The following is a 20,428-nucleotide window of genomic DNA, read 5'->3' as shown; positions in this document are numbered from 1 at the left end:
TTAGGCTGTCTGCAACGCAATCTGATTCATAAGGGAATCTTTCCTGACATTTATCTAAAATGGTACCTTGGTTTATAGATATTACCGATAAGTTGGTACAATAGAATTTACACCCCATCTGCAGCTACATAAATGAGTAAAATGAAACAAGCTTGAAATCTTTTTCCAATGGTTCGCAGCTGGCGCCGTCGTAAGCGATAAGCGAAAATCGATATTGGCCTCTTCCATTAGTGAGGTATAATTAATGCAATGCAATTGTGTGCTTACTACGACGGATGCCGCAAGCAACAGTTGTAATTCCATTAAACGATATCTAAATGTTGCCGAATAGACACTACGAGTAGATAAGTTTCCACAACGAAAATCGTGACCTAGTAATTTCGTTCTCTGTGACTGAAATTTTCAATGAAGTAAGTAAGGCTTGGATTAGAACCGCGCTGCTTGGATAAGATCCATTGCTTGACTGCATTTTCATACACGAATAATAGTACCTAGCATATACAAGTCCTATTAGTCCTCCTATTAGCATAGATTGCAAAAGATCATCTAAAATTAGTAGTAGTAAAAAATGTTAAACTTGAAAAGTAACAAACTTATACAGATAGATCTGCTCATCGAGGGTGTTGCACTCGACCGGTGAATCGGACGATTCGTCGTTCATTAGATTCGTCACTTCTACTTTTTATTTAGGTAATCTATATACTCCCTTATGTAGGTACTACTCTTTTTCTTTTTTCTTTCGTGTCGATGACATGTCTTACAGTGACACTAGTTTGTCAGCCCAATATGCCGCCACAGCGAGAGCACGGTCGGATGCGCTCATTAGGTCCTCCCGCGAGCAAGTTTCAGAGCACAGTGTGCATGCGATGAGATGGGACATGGTTTGCACAGCAGCCCCACACTCGTCACAACAACGACAATCAAATCATTTTCACTTTTGAAGTTAAGGGTAAGATGAAACTAATTCCAAAATTTTATGCAAATCGGTTCACAGTAAAAAAATTCGGAGGTAAGACCATATTTTTCGCTTCAATGACTGCACTACCCGTATTTCTGCTAAGCACAGCGATTCTGAACGAAAACTAAAATGTAATATTGTAATATCAAATAATTGTCAGTGTCAATGTCATAGTATTTCTTCTGTGCTGCTTTCTTATCGTCAACAAAAATATTATTACAATTCCATAACTTCAGTAATACGATATCTTGAAGTAAAATTTGGTACAACTAAATTATGTAAATTTCTCTAACTTTTATCGTCACAATAGTAAACCTATCGTTGATTGGTGACAAATTTCTGAATCCACACTTTAACTTATTGAGTTCACATAATGTTATCGTCATTGATAAAAGAACACCAAGTAAAGCAGGCTTCCAAAAGAGTTATTCAAGGTAAATATACTTTAATGAAGTGCTGTAAACAGTCTGATTAATATTTTCCATGACCGAACTAAACAAATGTCACCTTTGCATTTCAGAACAGAAACGCAAAGAATGTATAGCAGCAGCTAACGATTTAACTCAAGCACTGGTTGACCACCTAAATGTTGGGTATGTAAATAATTTTATATTGTTTAATTTTATGTGCCCAATTCCTAGAAAAATCCAAAAAACACAAAATCCATGGTTATAGATAGATGATTGCAGATGTAACATAACCAAAAATGATTGTTTTGCCAGGAAAGGTACTTTTTTTTGGATTTTCTTATTCTGATGGATAATAATGGCTATTTGATGATGATGATGATGTCCTCCTAGCCGATTATCGGCTACGGCGGCTGTTCTCATGTAAGGAGATTAGCCAACTGCGCAGGAAATATTATAGTGCACAAGCATTTGCGCAGACACAGGTGCACTCCCTATTCCTTCACTCTCATAGCCTGATGGGACGGGAATCCGACACGACCGGAAAGAGATCAGGCGCAGGACCGACATTTACGTGCTCTCCGATGCACGGGTGAATCAATCACCAACTTCCAGGCTTCGGGCTGCTTTGTGAAAGTCTTCTAAAACCCACAAAGCGATTTCGGCCCGACTCGGGAATCGAACCCGAGACCTCGTGCTCAGCAGCCACACTTGCGACAACTAGACCAACGAGGCAGTTAATGGCTTACCAGTGAGTACCATAGTAAATGGCTATTTACTATGGTACTCACTGGTAAACTAAACATGAAACATAATAGACTTTTAATTATAAACTAACTAAGTACCTAAATTATACATAGTTACTTGAAGAAATAGATGCAACCTGCAACCTAAATTGTTTTAATTTTCTATTCTCAGAGTGGCCCAAGCTTACCTGAATCAAAAGAAATTGGATGCTGAAGCAAAACTTTTGCATCAAGGAGCTATAAATTTTGCTAAGCAGACACAACAATGGCTCGCTCTAGTTGAGAACTTCAGTAGTGCGCTGAAAGAAATTGGAGATGTTGAGAATTGGGCTCGAAGTATTGAAAATGATATGAAGATCATCACTGACACATTGGAACGAGCATACGAAACAACACAAGAAACATCTAGCATTACTAGCTCTAGTGCTAGTAATCAATAACTTATAGAATAAGAATACTATTATTTTACTGCTTCATTCCACATTGTTAAGATGTTAATTAATGTATCATTACAATAAAAATGAGGAACTCATTTCATATTGGTTATTTTTAACCAATTATGGCCCAAGTACACCGACAACATAAACATCAGTTTTCTTGGAACATTACCTACTGTTAACAATGAACACATTCAATTTCACCTTGTGCGTTCATAAGTTTTGAGACAAAAATAAAGTTTAGCCTTATGGAGTAAGATTAGCCTTATGGAATGGCACCGAGTCTTGCTGGAAAACCCAATATTTGTTATGGAATAGGGTATTAGACAGGGGTTTCACAACACAACAGTCTTTAGAATGTCACTTTGATAATTTTTGGCCTTCACCTTGACGCCTTGTTTGCAGAAATGAAGCTGAGTGACACTAGCTGGATGATGAGTACGTGAGACATTCCGTGCTGAAGCTGGGACATCCTTGCTACTTTTGGCATACACTTTATTGTTTTGTCTTTGTAAATATTTTCTCATCGGTGAAGAGCATCTTCCTCGCATCGTGTCTTCTAAGCAGTACTGGACAACTTTCGCGTCGTAATTGACGAAGGCGATCGATTAAAAAGTGTACTTTCCTACGGCTATATGTATAGACTCATGGCGTCTTAAGAGGCTGAATGCTCCCAAAACACCGAGAGAGAGGAGCCTGTTGACGCGACGTTCGTAACATACATATAAATTAATAGCTTTAAAATGAGTTGCGTAATCAAAAATAAAAATTAACCAAGTTCTGTATTTACATATGGACTCGTTAATGTTTTAAATTTGTAAATGCAAATTTTATCAATGTACGTTGATAAGTAATACACATATCTTTGTTGTTTTTTGTATCGCGAAAACTTTCCGAAAACGTGTTTTGAAATTAACAGGGTTCTCAAAAATATGTTCAAGATTAATATACTTATATTTTTTTCGCCGTCAAAAATGTTATTGATTTGGCCAAAAAATTGTTTGAGACAAGCCAATTTTGGCATTCAGCCCGTTAATGAGGCAGAGCTCCAAGATGCCATCGCGCCATGGCGACGTCGCCAACGGCGCAGGTCTGGCTACTTCTGGCATCCGAGCCATGGCGTCTCGACAGTCAGTTCATTTACGGCGTCAGGAATGGATGTAGAAAAAATCGTACTTCTTTGTACGTCGTAAAAAAATAGAAATAAAAAACAAACTATGGGTTCATTCTTTTATATCAGATCGAAGCCGAAATGGTATATTTTTTAACTGTATGGAGATTTACGAAAATTTCCTGAATTTTCTTCAATTACACGAGAATGTCAGTTGCATCTTTTGACGAATTATTGAACTTATGCAGAAATTATTTAACTAAACAGGATACGATATTTAGAAAATCGATAAGTCCGGAAGAAAATAAGGTAAGTACAGAATTTTAATCAAATTTATTAAAAGAAACATCAAAGTTAATCATATGTAGGTAGGTATATCTAAAATAGATGAATCTTCATTTTGTGTCTTTTCTGTAGCATTTGTCATAGGTATTTGACGGTGGTGTGCTAAACGGTGCACTAGATAATGACTCAGTGTTGTAATACTTGCAATCCATCACGGGTAATCCATTCTCCGCGAACAGCAGAATAGCCAGGGTGGTAACTACGTGAGTATTCGTGACGCCTGTGGTTCTGTTTATGACCAGTAACATTGACGTTATTATACACTATCATCACTGTTGGGCACAGAGCAAGTTGCTTCTTCAAGAATTTTCATTATTTTAATTTTGGTTGCCATTTTTTTCTGAGGAGGCACTTTTTTTAAAGTGCTTACTAAAGACATCATAAATAACCTATCTTCATCTTGATTTTCAAGTTCATATTGTTCTCTACTTTTGATGGATTTGTTAAGGACTTCTAAAAAATTGTAATCTTCAGTTGCAGTCTTCTGTTTCTTTTTCATTCTTTTCGGACTTGTCTTATCTTGTAGCAAATCTGGATCTCCAATTTCAACATCAGAATCTGTAGCTTCCGGCTCTCTTAATGCCACAACATTCTGTAGAAACTGAAGTTGTTTAAAATATATATATTCGCTTTTACGTGGTCCACTACCCGATCCGGATTTCAAAGATTTTTGTCGGTTCAGTTCTCGTGTGAAGCAACCACGGATACTTTTCCACCTTTTTTGTAAAGAATCGGCTGAAAAAAATAAAGAAGTTTAGTATAACCATTTATCAATCAAAAGGTTCCGTACCATCCAAACTAATATCCTATATAGGTAGGTACACCTATATTTGTCGATATCGAGCAAAAATGATAAAAAAAATCACGTTTGTTGTATAGGAGCTCCCCAAAATATTTATTTTATTCTAATTCAGTATTTGTTGTTATAGCGGCAACAGAAATTCATGATCTGTGAAAATTTAAACTCTATCAGGTTCATGAGATACCTACCTACAGCCTGGTGACGGACGGATAGACAAGGCCGGATCCACCGTTGTGGGCACGATGGGCATGCCCACAACCTTATTACCTAGACTTGTGACATCACACTTTTACGGTTTTTTTAAATCGGTAGGCTGATGATAACACTAGGGAACAAAATAATACTTTTTTTGTTGCATTTAATTTTATGACTGTTGTTTACTAATTCGAGATCACCATATTTTTTTTCTTACAGCTTTAGTTTTTGAGGTACTTTTGTGTCCCAAAACTCAAAAAAATTCGCGCTCGCTACGCTCGCGGCTTTTCCACTTTGCGGTGGTTTAAGTCCAATGTCGAAAACGTTAGATTAGTTTAAGTTAAAATTGAAAGTAGAAAAGGATAGCACCCCCATAACGCCCTCTTTCAGGACTTTCTGGTTAACAAGAAGCGGTGAAGAACAAAAACTTCCCAGCAACACAGCTGTCTATTACAATAAAATTATTATTATTTACAATAATCACTATTTTACATTTTTTTGTACAAAACAGTACCAAAACTCAAAAAATCTCGCGCTCGCTACGCTCGCGGTTTTTTCACTTAGCAGTGGCTTTTTTTTACTTGTTTCTGTGATTTCGTGTCCCAAGACTCCAAAATTTTGCGCTCGCTACGCTCGCGCTAATTTATACGGTTTTATACCACGTCTTTGCTTTTGGTTTTATAACTTGGTAACTACGACGAAATCTAAAAAATGTTCCGGCTTGCTACGCTCGCGCAAAAAACAAAACTACTCACAATCTTTCCATACATAGGGGTGCTTTAGTAATGATTGCACCCGGTACATAAGCTAGAGACGGAACTGATAGTGAGCATAATATGAGTTTAGATATATTTAAAAAAAAAAACTTTTTTTTTAGCATTATTAGATTGGTTCGTAATTTTATTTTGTCGTTTTTTTTTTTTGGGGTGCTCAATAGGTAGCAGCCCGGGGTGCCACCCGATGCTATGCCGCCACTCGTAGTTGAGAAGTGCACCAAATGCGTCAAACCCCTATATTGGCTTACTGGCTACTAGAAGTTATTGATTGAAATAGGTTTGGATCGAAACTATTTTTTTTATCGGGTCCAACTTCCTCCTAAGTTTATTTTCATTTCTAATGCCAAAGTCCTGATGCTCAGAAAAAAGGAAATAATTTCATTCAAAAGTTCATAAACGACTTGCATAATTTTTAATGAGCATGTTCATGCTCCGACTTTTACTTTTCTAGTAGCCGCTTCTAGTTCCGATTTTCTAGTAGCTGTGACCACAACCTTTTTTGAGGGCTGGATCCGCGCTTGCGGATAGAGGAGCGAAAACAATAGGGTCCCGTTTTGCCTTTTGGGTACGGAACTCTAAAAACTAGTAATGTACCTACACTTACTTACCTAGTTGTTTTTTTTCTTGCCTTGTCATTTCGTCTTTTTCTTTGAATATGTTTACTATTTCGTCCCAACTTTTTATTTTTAAGTTCCGATCGGAATACTCAATGGATGAACTATCCCATATACAAGGACGGTTTTGTATTTCAATGATAAATTCTTCAGTATCGAAACTCATTATTTATAATAAAACCAATCAAATAATTACTACATAAATATATTTCGAGCGAGCGTCCAAAATGGCGGCTAACTGGCGACCACATTGGCGACTGAGTGAGTGAGGTGCACTTGACCGTGTACATAGTGGCAACGTCGCCAAGTTGCCAGAGTATCCAAAAGCTACGTCGGAGACTGTAGCTCACGGCCACGCTTAAAATTTGGCGACGTTGCCAAACCGTCGCCGAGTGAGTTAGGTTCCATAAATTTCAATATTAACTGCTTGGATACGTACCCGGCGACGTGGCGACGTCGCCATGACGACTTAGTGGGGCAGAGCTCTTAGGCTCAACTTGGAGACAATTATGAAAAGGAATTTGGTTAGGTCACAACCTAAACAGTTACCTAAATATTAGAAATCACTAAACAAAATATGTGAGCCTCCTACATTTTTGTAGGATTTCCAAATATTAATTTCTTATACCGAAACAAGTTAGTTATTTACTTGTATCCGCCGAAAACAAAGTTACCTTCTAGAGTTAGTAGTTAACGAGGTATTTTATTTTAATTTGTGTGTTCATTCAACTGTTACAATAAAAATAAAAACGAATTACAAATGGTAAATAATACTTTAGTTACTTTGAAATTGCATGTAATACTATAAAACTATATAGTCCATAACACGGCATCGCGGTATCATCGCTGAAGTCTACTGTCACGTTCTGACTGACAGACAGCTGTCGACATCAAAGTAGGTACTAAGTACTCTGTGGTCGACAATCGACATGACAAAACAATGTCAACCAACATTTGAAATGAAAGGAATTATTTTGCGACGATTGGGTCGTTCTTGTGCTTATCTTATCACTTCTCTGTCTGCGTAGATAATTGCTGTTTATTGTTGAGTGAGCATGAATATACGTCAGTTTCGTATAATCACTCGTCCAGTCAAGTTCTGTGAGAAACCAAATATAAAATAATAATTCTTGTTGCTCCGAGTAGTGGTAGTGATTATTGTTGAGGATCATGCTTTCAGATACCCCTAGAGTTCTGTCTATTCAGAGTCATGTGGTCCACGGCTACGTTGGAAATAAAAGCGCGGTGTTCCCACTGCAGGTAATTGAACTGTTTATTTGTAAAGATGATAATAAACTTAACATTATGAAGGGCTGTTCAACACTGACTTCCTGTTTATTAGATTAGAAAATCAATAATGTGATGTTCCAATGTGGCATTGACTTTTTTTGTCATCTAACTAGATGTTGTATAGTTTAATTTAAAGTATAATAAATGATGCAGCCTTGACCTTCTTTTTATTTTTGTGTGTCTTGTTGATATCAATGATGGTGGTATACTGGTATGCTTGTAATTGTATTTTTGTATCATATTATTTTGTTCTCCCTAAATTCGAGTAAAATAAATATTTTAGATATTTATATAGAATAGTTTTTTAGATATTAGACTTGAAAATTAACTATTTAAATAAGCAGTTGTGAGAATGTTCAAAATATCTTTATAAATGCTATCATCATCTTATTTTTCGGTATTATAAAACATTCCCAAGTGCTGTAAAAAATAAAATTAGCACACATTGCATAAAAAGTAATAATTTAGACATGTAAAATTTTGCAACTGTTACAATCTCAAATAACTTGTTTCAACAATATCCGTGAAAAAAAAAACTTTACTCACACCTTTAGTGAAATGGTATTAATTTTTGTGGTAAATAAGGGATTCAATTTTATAACAAGTATTTTTTTCTAAATGACCATTTTCATTCAGGTGTTAGGATTTGAAGTGGACTTCATAAACACTGTCCAGTTCTCAACACATACTGGATACAAACATCTGAAAGGAAAAGTCTTACCAAATGAAGACTTGGATGACTTAATTGATGGCTTGACCTTAAATGATGTGGACTACTACACTCACTTTCTCACTGGGTACTCAAGATCCCCGGAGTCTTTGAAAAAGATTGCTGAAATCATCAAAAAGTTGAGACAAAAGAATCCAGATTTAATTTATGGTAAGTTTAATGTGTGAAAGAGGTTATATGTCTACTTTATTGCTTCTATTTCTTCCATACCTTCCTATCGGTCATCATCTCACAAGAAACACTCTTTAAAGCTATATTGTCTTTCACACAATCCATTTATTTTTCTTTTTACCAACCACACTCAAAACAATTGTTCCTTTTTGTAGCAATAGGGCTAAAGAGTAAAAAAGGTAAATAGTTAAGGAAAATGCATGTTTACCATTATTGGAAAATCCATGCAAAAATTATTATGCACTATTGACTAATTACTTGAGGAAGTATTAACCTATACTTAGCTAATGTTTACCATCAAACTACATAATGACACCATATATAATAATAATCACCGATAGTTTAATAGCCTATTGTTAAAAATTAACTGGCTAAATGCTTATTCCACATATAAAAAGTAAGAGAGAGAGCAAAAAACTATTTACCATGCATGATATGTAACTGTAATTTCATAAAGTGATAACATTGTAATAAGAGGCTGATAACAATTTTATTTGTAAACTTTTGTAGTATGTGATAGCTACAAACGTCGGTACACAACCATATCTTACAGACAAAACAACATATCTATAGAGATAGGAAAGAAAAAAAAATTATAAACTTCGAAATCTCGAAACTTGGACACAAAATACGTGTTTGAGACTCCTACCGGTTTTGAAAAAACAGCTAATAATTTGTTGTCTAAGATCTGATATCAGCGAATCCATTTAGTAGCTGCTTAGGTACAAATAGCGGTCTAACTTATAACACCTCTTTTTGCGTCGGGGTTATGATGTCCAAAAAAACCCTGAATTTTCTAAAAAGGTTCCATCATTAGTACCTAATCAGCGCCTTGCCCATGCACATAATAATTTTACTGGACTCTTTTGCACTGGCAATTGGCCACCCGACATGAAGTTAAATACTGACTGTTAAGTGTTACGCAACATCGGGAACGCGATTAAAGCCTCTGAAGTGTAGAAAATGGGTTAATTAACAATGAACAAGAGAATAAAGTTCTTTCAATATCACGATTACGAGTTATAGCGTCGTGCTTATCTACTTCCTATTTGTTCACAGTTCAGGCCCAGAGGATACTTATAATAGCACTCACTGTTCAATCACGTCTGTGAAATATTTCCTATGTTATGTTTACGCTATAATACTGTGCATTTGAATGGACCACTAATCGATATTGCATGTAATCTCTAGGGTCTTTCTATCTCTGTATGAAATTTAACCTTACCATTTAGCCTTAACGGTTCAGCCATCTTCTTAACACAAAAGCGTCACTAAAAAAAAAACATACTCAACGTACATATTTTTAAATGTATTTTTACATTGGTAAAATAAAATCAACAAATGTTGATTTTCATATCTCTGCACTTACGAGTATTTACAGTCTTAATGATACCTAAATGTCTACAAGATAAGCTCAATTGTACCTAGGTAGTAATAAACATTGTAACGGTGCTATAAATAGAAAATGCGATTTCATCACTGATATCTTGATATGCGATCCCATTGCTTAGTTGAAAATATTCTAGAAGCGAAAACAATATATTTGATGAGAATAAGTTTATAAATTGTCTACGTATATGGTGCGTAAGAAATGTTTGCAGAAACATAATCTGCGACACCATATTGCCAGAGAGCACGAATAAAATTCAAAACAATTGAAACAATAACATGTGCGCGTGATCATGTATTCGATTACATTTATAGTTATGGTATTAGTTTCAGATATTATTCCCGATTAAATTGATCGCAAAATGCTCGATTTATAATAAACAGAAGACTTAACAAGCTTCACATGTGACCATGGTGCCCAATTGAAAAGCGGCCTGTGCCACTTCTCTGTAACAAGTTCTCTGGTGCTGATTCAGGCCCTTATTTATAAGTATTCTCATCATTTCAAGAAGGAGAATGTTCAGCATTACCTATCTAAATATGAAGTTTCTTTTCAGTATGCGATCCAGTAATGGGTGACAATGGCAAAATGTACGTGCCAGAAGACATTCTCCCAGTGTACCGAGATATCGTGGTCCCCCTAGCCGACGTTATAACTCCGAATCAGTACGAAGCTGAACTGATGACGGGAATGAAGGTCAATGACCTTGATGGTGCTCTGAAAGTCATCCAAGCTCTGCACGATAAGGGTGTCAAAACTGTTGTGCTGTCCAGCACTGATTTGGGAGACGAGAAACATATGATCGGACTTGCCAGTACAGCAGGTAAATGTCTAACAAGTTGCCAACATTAAATTGACTCATAATTCTCTAGTTTCAAATAACAATGTTCATCTGTTCTTTAGCTTAGTTAAAGTCGGTCAACTCTTGGGACACTGCCTACTATTGGCTTAATTCTCTGAGGACACAAAGAGAATCTAATCAATTTTTATCATTCTTCAGGGTCGTGTTACGAAATTCAAATTCCGAAGCTGGATGCCACGTTCACGGGCACTGGAGACTTATTTGCGGCTTTATTCTTAGCGTGGTGGCACAAAACTAACCAAAATCTTAAACTGTCGCTTGAAAACACCATATCGACTCTGCAGAACATTGTTAAAGATACATATTCAAGAGCTAGAGGTAAGCATATGCGGCAGTTAACTGGTTTTCATAATGTCACATTATAATTTGCGAATAGTAAGTTTAAAACCGGTTTTCTGATTGTCACTATTATTTAAAAAAAAATGTAGAACAAACTGACGACGACATGTCGTCACTTTATTAATCCAAGTTTTTTTGCAACTACTGAGCATTTGTCTAATGTCGCTAGCAATTCGATACCGGTATTAGAAGTAGGTACAAGTTAGAATTTATGGATATTATCTATCAAATCAACAAGCACGACGACTAAATAGTTTTCTAATAATAATATTTTTTCAGCTGTGCAAGCATCCGGCAAGCTTCCTCGAAAACTGCTTGAGCTCAGACTTGTTCAAAACAAAAGTCTGATTGAGAACCCAAAGATTGACATTTTAGCGATGGATATAGCTAAGTAATACATAGAAAGTAGAGAATTATTCACTGTAGCGGAAATATTGCCTCATATCGTTATTGCATATTTACAAAATGTATTTATAGATGTTTGTCTGTGTGTTACATAAAAAAGACAATAAAATAGTTATGCAATGTTTTATGCTATTAAAATAGTGATGACCACGCATCTATAAAATTATGTAATTAGATATACAAATAATATTTAAGAGACAATGCAATGTTATTTTTAAATAGATTTTAACCAATGTCTGATGTCTTCCATAGTGAAAGTAAGCTTTTTAGATTTATGTAAACTGTGATAACACAATAATATCAATTTTGTTTTCAAATTGTTTTTGTTGACTAGGCACAATTTGTGACTATTACTACTACTATTTTATATTGCTTAATATTTCAATATTATTTACAATATGTGCTTATATTATATCAGCTACGTTGAATGAATTATATTGATGTATCAATAAATAATATATGTTGTTGATGAAAATGGTTTTTTGTTTTTTTTAATAAGTACTTATCATCTTTAGTGACTAATGATGAAATGATAAACAGAAAATTATACAATTTACCTGAATATAACAAGATCCGAGTGCTACCAGTGCTTTCAGTGAAACCTCACGTTAAATTAAAAAGGTAGATTAAAAGTTAATTTATTTCTTTATTGTATCACTGTATGATTTACAATCCCGAAGTCCTTGCCATTGTACGTTCCTTGTAAACACCCACGGCGCCTAATATTAAAAATAACAATACCATATGGTATACCCAGAATATCGAGTTGTAGTATCTGAGCACTACGGCGGAATCGTTCAGTATCAGGCAGGGTGTCAGGTAAGTTAAGCAGAACAGGCGCATTATTGAAAAGCCGATGTCCCATGGAATTTTCATCTGAAATAATGCGAGAGTATTTAGAAAGCACGGCTAATAGTAGTAGTAGTAGGTAAGGTTCCGACTTTTTACGAGATCGACAGTTAAACCATTTTTAGGGTCCTATATTCAAAGGAAAAAGGCTGAAAAATAATAGTGGTGCTCAGCTGCTTCTGGTTAGACTGGAAGCCGACCCTAACATAGTTGGGAAAAGGCTCATGAGATGATGTATCCAACGGGTAAAACGGGACCCTATACTAATACTTCGCAATCCGTCTGTGACCAGACAGTATTTCAGGAACCATGATTGCTAGATGAAGATGTGTTTCCCAAGAATTCTAATTATATTTAAAAAAATAACTTACCGATACATTTGTATCATATAATTCGCCATATTCATTTTCTAGATGGAGATGTACCCAGAGCGTGGCCGAGATAATCAATTGTTGCAAAGTGGGACCACACCACACCGTCCATGCTAGGAACGATAGTGCACTCCTGAAAACCAATTACCTACAATGAGAAACAGGTAGGACCTTAGTAGTTAATTAGTTAAAGAACTTAGTTTTCCTAGGTTTTGAGAAAAACATGCGTGCGTAATGAAGTTTTCACTTCGTAACACCGTCTTCTAAACCGCTTTTATTAATACCTTACCGTCTTAATAACCGCTTACCACTTTATTAATACGTGTTTTTAAGGCCCTAAGTGCTATACGCAGTCGCATCTCTAGTCTGCAGAAGATTTCGCTGGCAAGGAAATTAGTGCATCGCAACTTCAATTCAAACCCATGTAGGTAAGTACCACATAAGTACTGAGTAAAAACTGACCTCACTTCCTTGTTCGTCTTGACCATGCCTTTGTAAGTGTGCGCCCAAAACCAGTATCGTGTGGGCATGTCCCAACCCCGCAAGGTATCTCTCATTCTTGGACCAATCAGTAGCTTCTCATTTTCAAAAGATCTTAACATGGCGAAATTGTATTCTTGTTCTAAGGCCACCTCTTCCGTTATTGTACTGAAATATTTAAATAAAGGTATCTGTATTTTCTTGTCTTAGGTCTAGGTTTCTTAGGTCTTACCACCTACTTACTAGGTGGATATGGATATTCCCTAAAGTCGGAACGAAGTCAGCTGAACATGTACCTTAACAGGAGATGAAATTATCATATCTAATATAATGTTTATAAGGATTTGTATTTGAAGTTCCTCCCACACTATCTCGTCTAGTGGTGATAAAGCCCAGACAGGTAGACTATCCGTATAAAGATAACACACTGTATACCTACTTATGTACCTACAGTGTTAACATCAGTCAATTTTGCACACGTTTGTATAGGATACGATATGTACCAAACGATATCAAAGATTTTTAAACTGTAAGTACCGTGAGCAATGTAGACCTAATACCGTATCAATGGACAGAATTTTAAGAGTTTCCTCTTTATTATATTAGTACCTAGTACCTACAGATAAATTCATGAGGCCATTTTCTAAATTTTTTGCCATTTGCTTAGCAAGAGCATACTTACCTTCCTACTGGCTCAGGCATACAAATTAACATACGTAATACTGATTAACTCACGCTAGATTTAACAAGCTGAATCTCGCAGAGGGTCCATGACCAGGTATGGGTTGGGTCTTAGTGGGGTACACACCGAAGCCGGATTCAGTGCAAACACTAGTGCACAACATCATGACCACCTGGTACTGAAGCACGTATATGAACATCTGCGGTATGTTATACAGGTAGCGAAAGTCGGTGCCATGTTTGAGGTAGAAGTCGTTTTCATGATATACCTGTAAAAACAATGCAGTTCTCGCAAAGAGGCTAACAGTTGTACATCTGTTTGGTTTAGATTGCTTTGGATTTCGATGTACCTACCTACAATTTCATGTGCCTTCCACGTGTTAAAAGGATGATGGGCAATTTTGTATGAACCCTGGCCTGATAACCAATAAAGTTCTAATGAATATTATATTATTGCTTATACCCTATAGTTACTGAAATAAAACGGTTCATGTCAAGAATCTACCGGAAATAAGTACAGTCGGGCACAAAAGTGTTATACTTTTTGCACCGATTTTTTTTTTGTTTAAAATAAAATCCATACTAGAAAAATTCATTGTATGATGCATTTTCGTCAACTTATCACTTTTTTAAATAAGCCTAGGGTAGACTATCAATAAAAATCGGTCTTAACTAGGCATAATTGTTTTAATAGCAAAACAAAACATAAAAGCTTTTACTTCTACCACCGTATACTATTTCCATTATTGGAGATAGCATTTCCTCGTTCTGCGGCACCAGGATAGTCGGCCTTGGGTTGTCGAGTTATTAGAAAAGTACCCACCAACCAAAAGGACCCACCCCAGCTTCGCACGGGAAAACAGAATTTACTCACTATTTAACGGATGTTATTACACATACAAACCTACCTCTTCAATCACTCTATCTTTGAATATAATAATATATTTAAAAAACCGCACGGGTGGTCAGGTCCGCAAAGATAAATGAGGGGTTTAATCAGTATTCTTAGACTAAAGTTATTTAAGTTGTTTATCAGCTTTCACAGAGTTCTCATCATATGGCACATCAGGCTTGTTAGCCAGGACAGTCGACAGTCATTGATGATGATAGCTTGATGCCAGCACACCTCCAATTCCACAGGATTATATTTCAAAGCAAGATGTATTATCCTGGCCATTAGATGATGTCATGCAAGTACTCCCGATAAGTATTTGCATTAAATGGGCTACGAACTTGACTGAACTGATTTGAAAAATCTTTCAGTGCTGGAAAAGCTACGTTATTTATAATAAGAAGATAGGTAGGTTTTCTTTATATACCATACTTGCCAAAGTAGTTTAATTCACTGATATATTCCTTCCCCAGTGGTTAACAATGTTCCACCCATAACAAAAATTGAAGTTTAGGGTACAAGCTATCATTTGATGTGCAAATGGATATTATTGGTTATGCCGGTTAGACTCACTGAAACGGCGGAATACGTACACCTTATGTTGTGAATGCTACCTGTATTTTTTTTAATATGGACACATGCACCTTCTGTGATACGTCCTGACTGATATTGGCAATAATAATGGCACTTAAACATCTCTCCCATACAAAATGAAGTGTTTCAAGTCCATACGCTGTGCCACGCTACCAAGTGTCATATCTTCGTTCTCCGGTGGTTCACAATGTTTTGCCCATAATAAAAAATGAAGCTTAGGATATGCTATCATTTGATATAATCTTTTTTTTTTTCAATAAACTTGAAAAATATGGGCACAGACACCTTCTGCGACTCGTTCTGACAATTATTGACAATAATATAATGCACTTAAACATCCCTCCCATACAAAATGAAGTGGTTCAAGTCCATGGGCTGTCCTATGCTATCAAGTGTCATATCTTCGTTCTCCGGTGGTTTACAATGTTTTGCCCATAATAAAAAATGAAGCTTAGGGTATCAGCTATCATTTGATATGCGAATTGTTTTTATTGGTTATGCCGGTTAGAGCCACCAGAACGGTGGAGTACGTACACCATACGTTGTAAATAGGTAATACCTGCTAAATAATCTTTTTTATAACCTTGGAAAATATGGGCACAGACACCTTGTGTGATACGCCCTGACTAATATGGACAATAATAATGGCACTTAAACCTCTCTCCCATACAAAATGAAGGGTTTCAAGTCCATACGCTGTCCTACGCTACCAAGTGTCATATCATCGTTCTCCGGTGGTTCACAATGTTTTGCCCATAATAAAAAATGAAGCTTAGGATATGAGCTATCATTTGATATGCAAATGGTTTTCATTGGTTATGCCGGTTAGACTCACCAGAACGGCGGAATACGTACACCATACGTTGTAAATACTAAATGCTAAATAATCTTTTTTTTCAATAAACTTGGAAAATATGGGCACAGACACCTTCTGCGACTCGTTCTGACAATTATTGACAATAATATAATGCACTTAAACATCCCTCCCATACAAAATGAAGTGGTTCGGGTCCATGGGCTGTCATATGCTATCAGGTGTTATATCTTCGTTCTCCGGTGGTTCACAATGTTATGCCCATAATAAAAAATGAAGCTTAGGGTATAAGCTATCATTTGATATGCGAATCGTTTTTATTGGATATACCGGCCAATTTTACCCATCATCCTTTAGTCATAGCAATAATAAGTGATTTAGCTCCAAGGGGATTTCCTCAAAGAAGATGGATCACAATCCATACAAAATTGCCCTACGTCCTATAACAATGTGACGTATCTCAAAAAAAAAGATAAAAATGTTTAAAAAAATATGGCATACTCTTTAATTTATTTTTTTTACACCTTCATACGAAAAAAATGCTTTAAAAATTGTTCAGGCGCTGTTAAGAAAACATCGTTCATAGGACTATTTATGGACTATTTTATTAAATTATTTTTTGTTCGATAGGGTATACCTCACAGGTGGTCCCATAATCATCAGGTCAGGATCTGATGATGGAAACCCTAAGAAATCCATGGCAACTTTTGAAAGTTGTAGGCATGCGCAGGATAAAAGCTTGACTATAAGGTGTATGTCTTATAACAATATGCAACAGTGAAGGTTTGGAGCTGACCTGATGATGGAGACGAAAGAAGGTCGAGGGAACTCGACAACTGAATATGTAAACTACCTCGTGTTTGGGCTTATATTATTTGTATTGAATAGACTTTTGCAACAGTGAAGGTTTGGAGCTGACCCGAAGATAGAGACCAGAGAAGGTCGAGGGAACTCGACAACAAAATATGTAAACTACCTCAGCAGTCGGTGTCTAATGGATGTACCTAAGTTAAGTTTATTTGTAAGTAAGTTTATTTCCCCACCGACTTCATTGGTTTTTTTTTATTTTCAGTGACAAGCACAGTTGTCACTATCCGCATAAGTGGAAAGTTCTCATCAATACGAATAATATAAGCCCAAACACGAGGTAGTTCACATATTCAGTTGTCGAGTTCCCTCGTCCTTCTCTGGTCTCCATCATCAAGTCAGCTTCAAATCTTCACAGTTGCAAGGGTCAATTCAATACAAATAATATAAGCCCAAACACGAGGTAGTTTACATATTCGGTTGTCGAGTTCCCTCGACCTTCTTTCGTCTCCATCATCAGGTCAGCTCCAAACCTTCACTGTTGCATATTGTTATAAGACATACACCTTATAGTCAAGTTTTTATCCTGCGCATACCTACAACTTTCAAAAGTTGCCATGGATTTCTCAGGGTTTCCATCATCAGATCCTGACCTGATGATTATGGGACCACCTGTGAGGTATACCCTATCGAACAACAAAATAATTTAATAAAATAGTCCATAAATAGTCCTATGAACGATGTTTTCTTAACAGCGCCTGAACAATGTTTAAAACATTTTTTTCGTATGAAGGTGTAAAAAAAATAAATCAGAGAGTATGCCATATTTTTTTAAACATTTTTATCTTTTTTTTTGTGATACGTCACATTGTTATAGGACGTGGGGCAATTTTGATCCATCTTCTTTAAAAGTTGCCTGTGGATAGGGCTGCCATTTCGAATTTCGAAAAACCCGGACAAACATTTAAAAAAACCCGGACATTTGCCGTAAATCGCATTTTTTCCCCGGACGAGTCCGATTTTTTTTTTAAACAAAACAAGACCTAATTTTCAATATTACCATATACTTAAATTCAATGAGGTGCTTCCTTACATGAAAAGTCAGGGCCGTCTCTAACTCATGTAGTACCTAGTATTAAAAGATTGTGACTTAATGTATTTCGAAGGTCATAAATAAGAAAGCTCATATGGAAACTGGGAGTTACCTTCTTGTTAGTAATAGGACTTTAAAACGGCGCTACATTTTTGATAGGCTAGACAAAAAAATGTTGAAAAATAGAAATAACTGCAAAGTGAAGTTGCCGCGAGCGTAGCGAGCGCGAAAATTTTTGAATTTTGGGTCACTAAATATAATAAAAAAAATCCGCAAAGTGAAGAAGCCGCAAGCGAAGCGAGCGCAAAATTTTTTGAATCTTAAAAAAAAATTGTGCCAAGAAAAGAAGCCGCGAGCGAAGCGGGCGCGAAAATTTTTGAGTTTTGGGACACTTCGACTTCTGCAGCAAATGCTTGTCTATTTGTAATTTTACAAGGTTAAACTTCCATACAAGGCAAGCAATCTCATGTATATTATGTTTTCCACTCGTAGTTGATGAAGGCGGGGCAGGCTAGGAATTGGCTTGGTTGGTGGATTTAACGATTGTTATTGAAAAACCTGTACCTATGACTTCTTATCCTCTCAAATCGAGTGATCGTCCTCTGAAATCTGCTAGCTCTAGGCCTGTATGGCGTTGGCGTGGGCGCTCTGCGGCGCCCGGGTTATTCGCATACCCTGCACCATAGATAGGTTAAGACGGCCCTGTGAAAAATGACCGGGTTTTCCCCGGACACTTCTTGAAACCCCGCCCGGACGGCCCCCGGACGGCCTCCAAACGAGGACAAATCCGGGGAAACCTGGACGGATGGCAGCCCTACCTGTGGATATAAATTGGTCTATATCTTACCTGCACTGGAAATTTCCTGCTTAAAAACAAGTAAAGTATGGCACACACAAAAGCCTTTTTTAATTTCTGCTCTGTTATTACTCTGCAATCGCCAAGAATTCCAAATGGGGTCTTAAAGTGTTCATTAAATATTTTCCACCGATAATAAGGGCCTGAAAAGCAAGAAGTTCTGTAAAAATTAAACTGCTATTTCTTATATGGGTAACTCAGATTAGCCACAGTGGAAGGCTACTACTTTTTATTCAGGCGTAGGCCCGAATTAGTCCCACGGGACGTGGGCCAAGGCTATTTCAATAAATACCTAAAAATTATGATAATTAAAAGTTTTAACACATTAGACTGAAAAAAATGTAATTATATTTACCCTTATGCAATCCAATAAAATAATAAGCATAAGCAATAATGTCTACTGCGCTGGGTTCCGTAGGCACAAACCCCATGTCAGACAGTGTGAATTTATTTGCTGAGCTTTTAGCACCACCGTTTGTGCTTTGAGCCGGTTGAGTAGACACTTTGTTAGCTACATCATTTATCTTAGGAACTGAATTATTTGAAACCACAGGCATTTTTGGAGGTGATTGTCGCTTGGCTTTTTCTGCCAAGTTTATTTCAAACGCTAATCCTACTAAGCGGAGAGCTACGGCCTGATGGATCCAGAGCACATTATTTGTAATATTCAAGTTAAAGTTCATGTATATCAGATAGAGCCATGTGTAAGCCAAACTTAAATGGTGAATGTACCTGAAAATACATAAAAAGGATTTAAATAGGGCTCCATAATATGTTGATAACTTAGCCAGTGTCTGTCTTGAATTATTCTTCCGTTTCCAGTCTGCCAATCACAGATTCAATCCTAAAGTCGTACTATCAGAATTAAACCAACTTACTGTTTCTTGCAGCATTTGATGATGATAATATTCCCCCAGACCATCAAAACGGAGTGAACGACAGACGGTCCGCATACCATGCAGGTGATGAGTATGCCTAAACCCGTGCCATAACTGCGTTTTGTGGCGGGATCTTCTATTTGCTTGTAGTAACTGCCCAAAGAAATGCATGCCAGGAGAGATGAGTAATACACTAGGTCGGAGAATGAGTACATTATACTCGTTGCTTAAAATTACATTTTAGAAGTTTGTTGTGCTTTGCATGTTTGTTTCGATGACACTGACATGGGTCGTCAGTGAAATGTATTGATGTTTTTTCATCTCAAATGGTATCCTAAATATTCATCCAGCATCATACTACTGTCAGTTCGCGAGGCGGTTTACGGCCGTTCCCGATACTCTATCTGGTGATTCCTTTATTAGCCCTCTAGCCTTATAGTCCTCAGCCACTGGGCCCATACAAGTAATCTCAAATTCATCATCATCATCTCTGATTATCAAAACAGCAAATAGATAGAATATTGGAAACATCCGC

General features: G+C 36.6%; 4 protein-coding genes across 5 annotated transcripts; 2 read left to right on the top strand and 2 right to left on the bottom strand.

Annotated features, from left to right (window-relative positions):
- Window positions 1-1,120: 1,120 nt before the first annotated feature.
- On the top strand, window positions 1,121-2,648 carry LOC124637393 (biogenesis of lysosome-related organelles complex 1 subunit 1). Its single transcript, XM_047173821.1, has 3 exons — window positions 1,121-1,392; window positions 1,479-1,551; window positions 2,284-2,648. Exons 1-3 carry the CDS (start codon window positions 1,332-1,334, stop codon window positions 2,549-2,551), a joined length of 402 nt encoding a protein of 133 aa, XP_047029777.1. The 5' UTR covers window positions 1,121-1,331; the 3' UTR covers window positions 2,552-2,648.
- A 1,325-nt stretch (window positions 2,649-3,973) lies between these two features.
- LOC124637392 lies at window positions 3,974-7,193 on the bottom strand. 2 transcript variants are annotated; one of them, XM_047173820.1, is made up of 3 exons: window positions 7,066-7,193; window positions 6,386-6,887; window positions 3,974-4,739 (listed from the first exon to the last, which is right to left on the bottom strand). In XM_047173820.1, the coding sequence occupies exons 2-3, from the start codon at window positions 6,555-6,557 to the stop codon at window positions 4,261-4,263; spliced, it is 651 nt and encodes a 216-aa protein (XP_047029776.1). In that variant the 5' UTR covers window positions 6,558-6,887; window positions 7,066-7,193; the 3' UTR covers window positions 3,974-4,260. The 2 variants fall into 2 exon arrangements, with proteins under 2 accessions (XP_047029776.1, XP_047029775.1); XM_047173819.1 differs by lacking the exon at window positions 7,066-7,193 and having other exon boundaries at window positions 6,386-7,059.
- Window positions 7,194-7,264: 71 nt separating this feature from the next.
- Window positions 7,265-12,053, top strand: LOC124637391 (pyridoxal kinase). The gene is made up of 6 exons (XM_047173818.1): window positions 7,265-7,492; window positions 7,572-7,651; window positions 8,318-8,561; window positions 10,529-10,795; window positions 10,973-11,152; window positions 11,453-12,053. The coding sequence occupies exons 1-6, from the start codon at window positions 7,447-7,449 to the stop codon at window positions 11,566-11,568; spliced, it is 933 nt and encodes a 310-aa protein (XP_047029774.1). The 5' UTR covers window positions 7,265-7,446; the 3' UTR covers window positions 11,569-12,053.
- A 151-nt stretch (window positions 12,054-12,204) lies between these two features.
- LOC124637390 (lysophospholipid acyltransferase 7-like) lies at window positions 12,205-20,279 on the bottom strand. Its single transcript, XM_047173817.1, has 7 exons — window positions 19,894-20,279; window positions 19,371-19,747; window positions 19,007-19,158; window positions 14,014-14,228; window positions 13,261-13,446; window positions 12,799-12,931; window positions 12,205-12,454 (listed from the first exon to the last, which is right to left on the bottom strand). The coding sequence occupies exons 1-7, from the start codon at window positions 20,106-20,108 to the stop codon at window positions 12,245-12,247; spliced, it is 1,488 nt and encodes a 495-aa protein (XP_047029773.1). The 5' UTR covers window positions 20,109-20,279; the 3' UTR covers window positions 12,205-12,244.
- Window positions 20,280-20,428: the final 149 nt, after the last annotated feature.

The sequence above is a fragment of the Helicoverpa zea genome, chromosome 16, assembly GCF_022581195.2.
Source record: "Helicoverpa zea isolate HzStark_Cry1AcR chromosome 16, ilHelZeax1.1, whole genome shotgun sequence".
Classification (NCBI taxonomy): Eukaryota; Metazoa; Arthropoda; class Insecta; order Lepidoptera; family Noctuidae; genus Helicoverpa; species Helicoverpa zea.
The sequence above is the reverse complement of the archived record's forward strand: the minus strand, read 5'-3'. Positions and strand labels throughout refer to the sequence as shown.

What these genes read in the sequence shown, in the direction of transcription:
- LOC124637392 (XM_047173820.1), bottom strand. Translation starts at nt 6,557, where the DNA reads ATGAGTTTCGATACTGAAGAATTTATCATTGAAATACAAAACCGTCCT. An exon ending in GCAAGAAAAAAAACAACTAG is followed by an intron (nt 4,740 to 6,385) that starts GTAAGTAAGTGT and finishes TATTTTTTTCAG; the next exon opens with CCGATTCTTTACAAAAAAGG.
- LOC124637390 (XM_047173817.1), bottom strand. Translation starts at nt 20,108, where the DNA reads ATGTACTCATTCTCCGACCTAGTGTATTACTCATCTCTCCTGGCATGC. An exon ending in GCAGGAAATTTCCAGTGCAG is followed by an intron (nt 14,229 to 19,006) that starts GTAAGATATAGA and finishes TTGTTTTTACAG; the next exon opens with GTATATCATGAAAACGACTT. An exon ending in AAGACGAACAAGGAAGTGAG is followed by an intron (nt 12,932 to 13,260) that starts GTCAGTTTTTAC and finishes ATTGGTTTTCAG; the next exon opens with GAGTGCACTATCGTTCCTAG.
- LOC124637393 (XM_047173821.1), top strand. Translation starts at nt 1,332, where the DNA reads ATGTTATCGTCATTGATAAAAGAACACCAAGTAAAGCAGGCTTCCAAA. An exon ending in TTCCAAAAGAGTTATTCAAG is followed by an intron (nt 1,393 to 1,478) that starts GTAAATATACTT and finishes TTTGCATTTCAG; the next exon opens with AACAGAAACGCAAAGAATGT. An exon ending in GTTGACCACCTAAATGTTGG is followed by an intron (nt 1,552 to 2,283) that starts GTATGTAAATAA and finishes TTCTATTCTCAG; the next exon opens with AGTGGCCCAAGCTTACCTGA.
- LOC124637391 (XM_047173818.1), top strand. Translation starts at nt 7,447, where the DNA reads ATGAATATACGTCAGTTTCGTATAATCACTCGTCCAGTCAAGTTCT. An exon ending in CACTCGTCCAGTCAAGTTCT is followed by an intron (nt 7,493 to 7,571) that starts GTGAGAAACCAA and finishes TCATGCTTTCAG; the next exon opens with ATACCCCTAGAGTTCTGTCT. An exon ending in CGGACTTGCCAGTACAGCAG is followed by an intron (nt 10,796 to 10,972) that starts GTAAATGTCTAA and finishes ATCATTCTTCAG; the next exon opens with GGTCGTGTTACGAAATTCAA.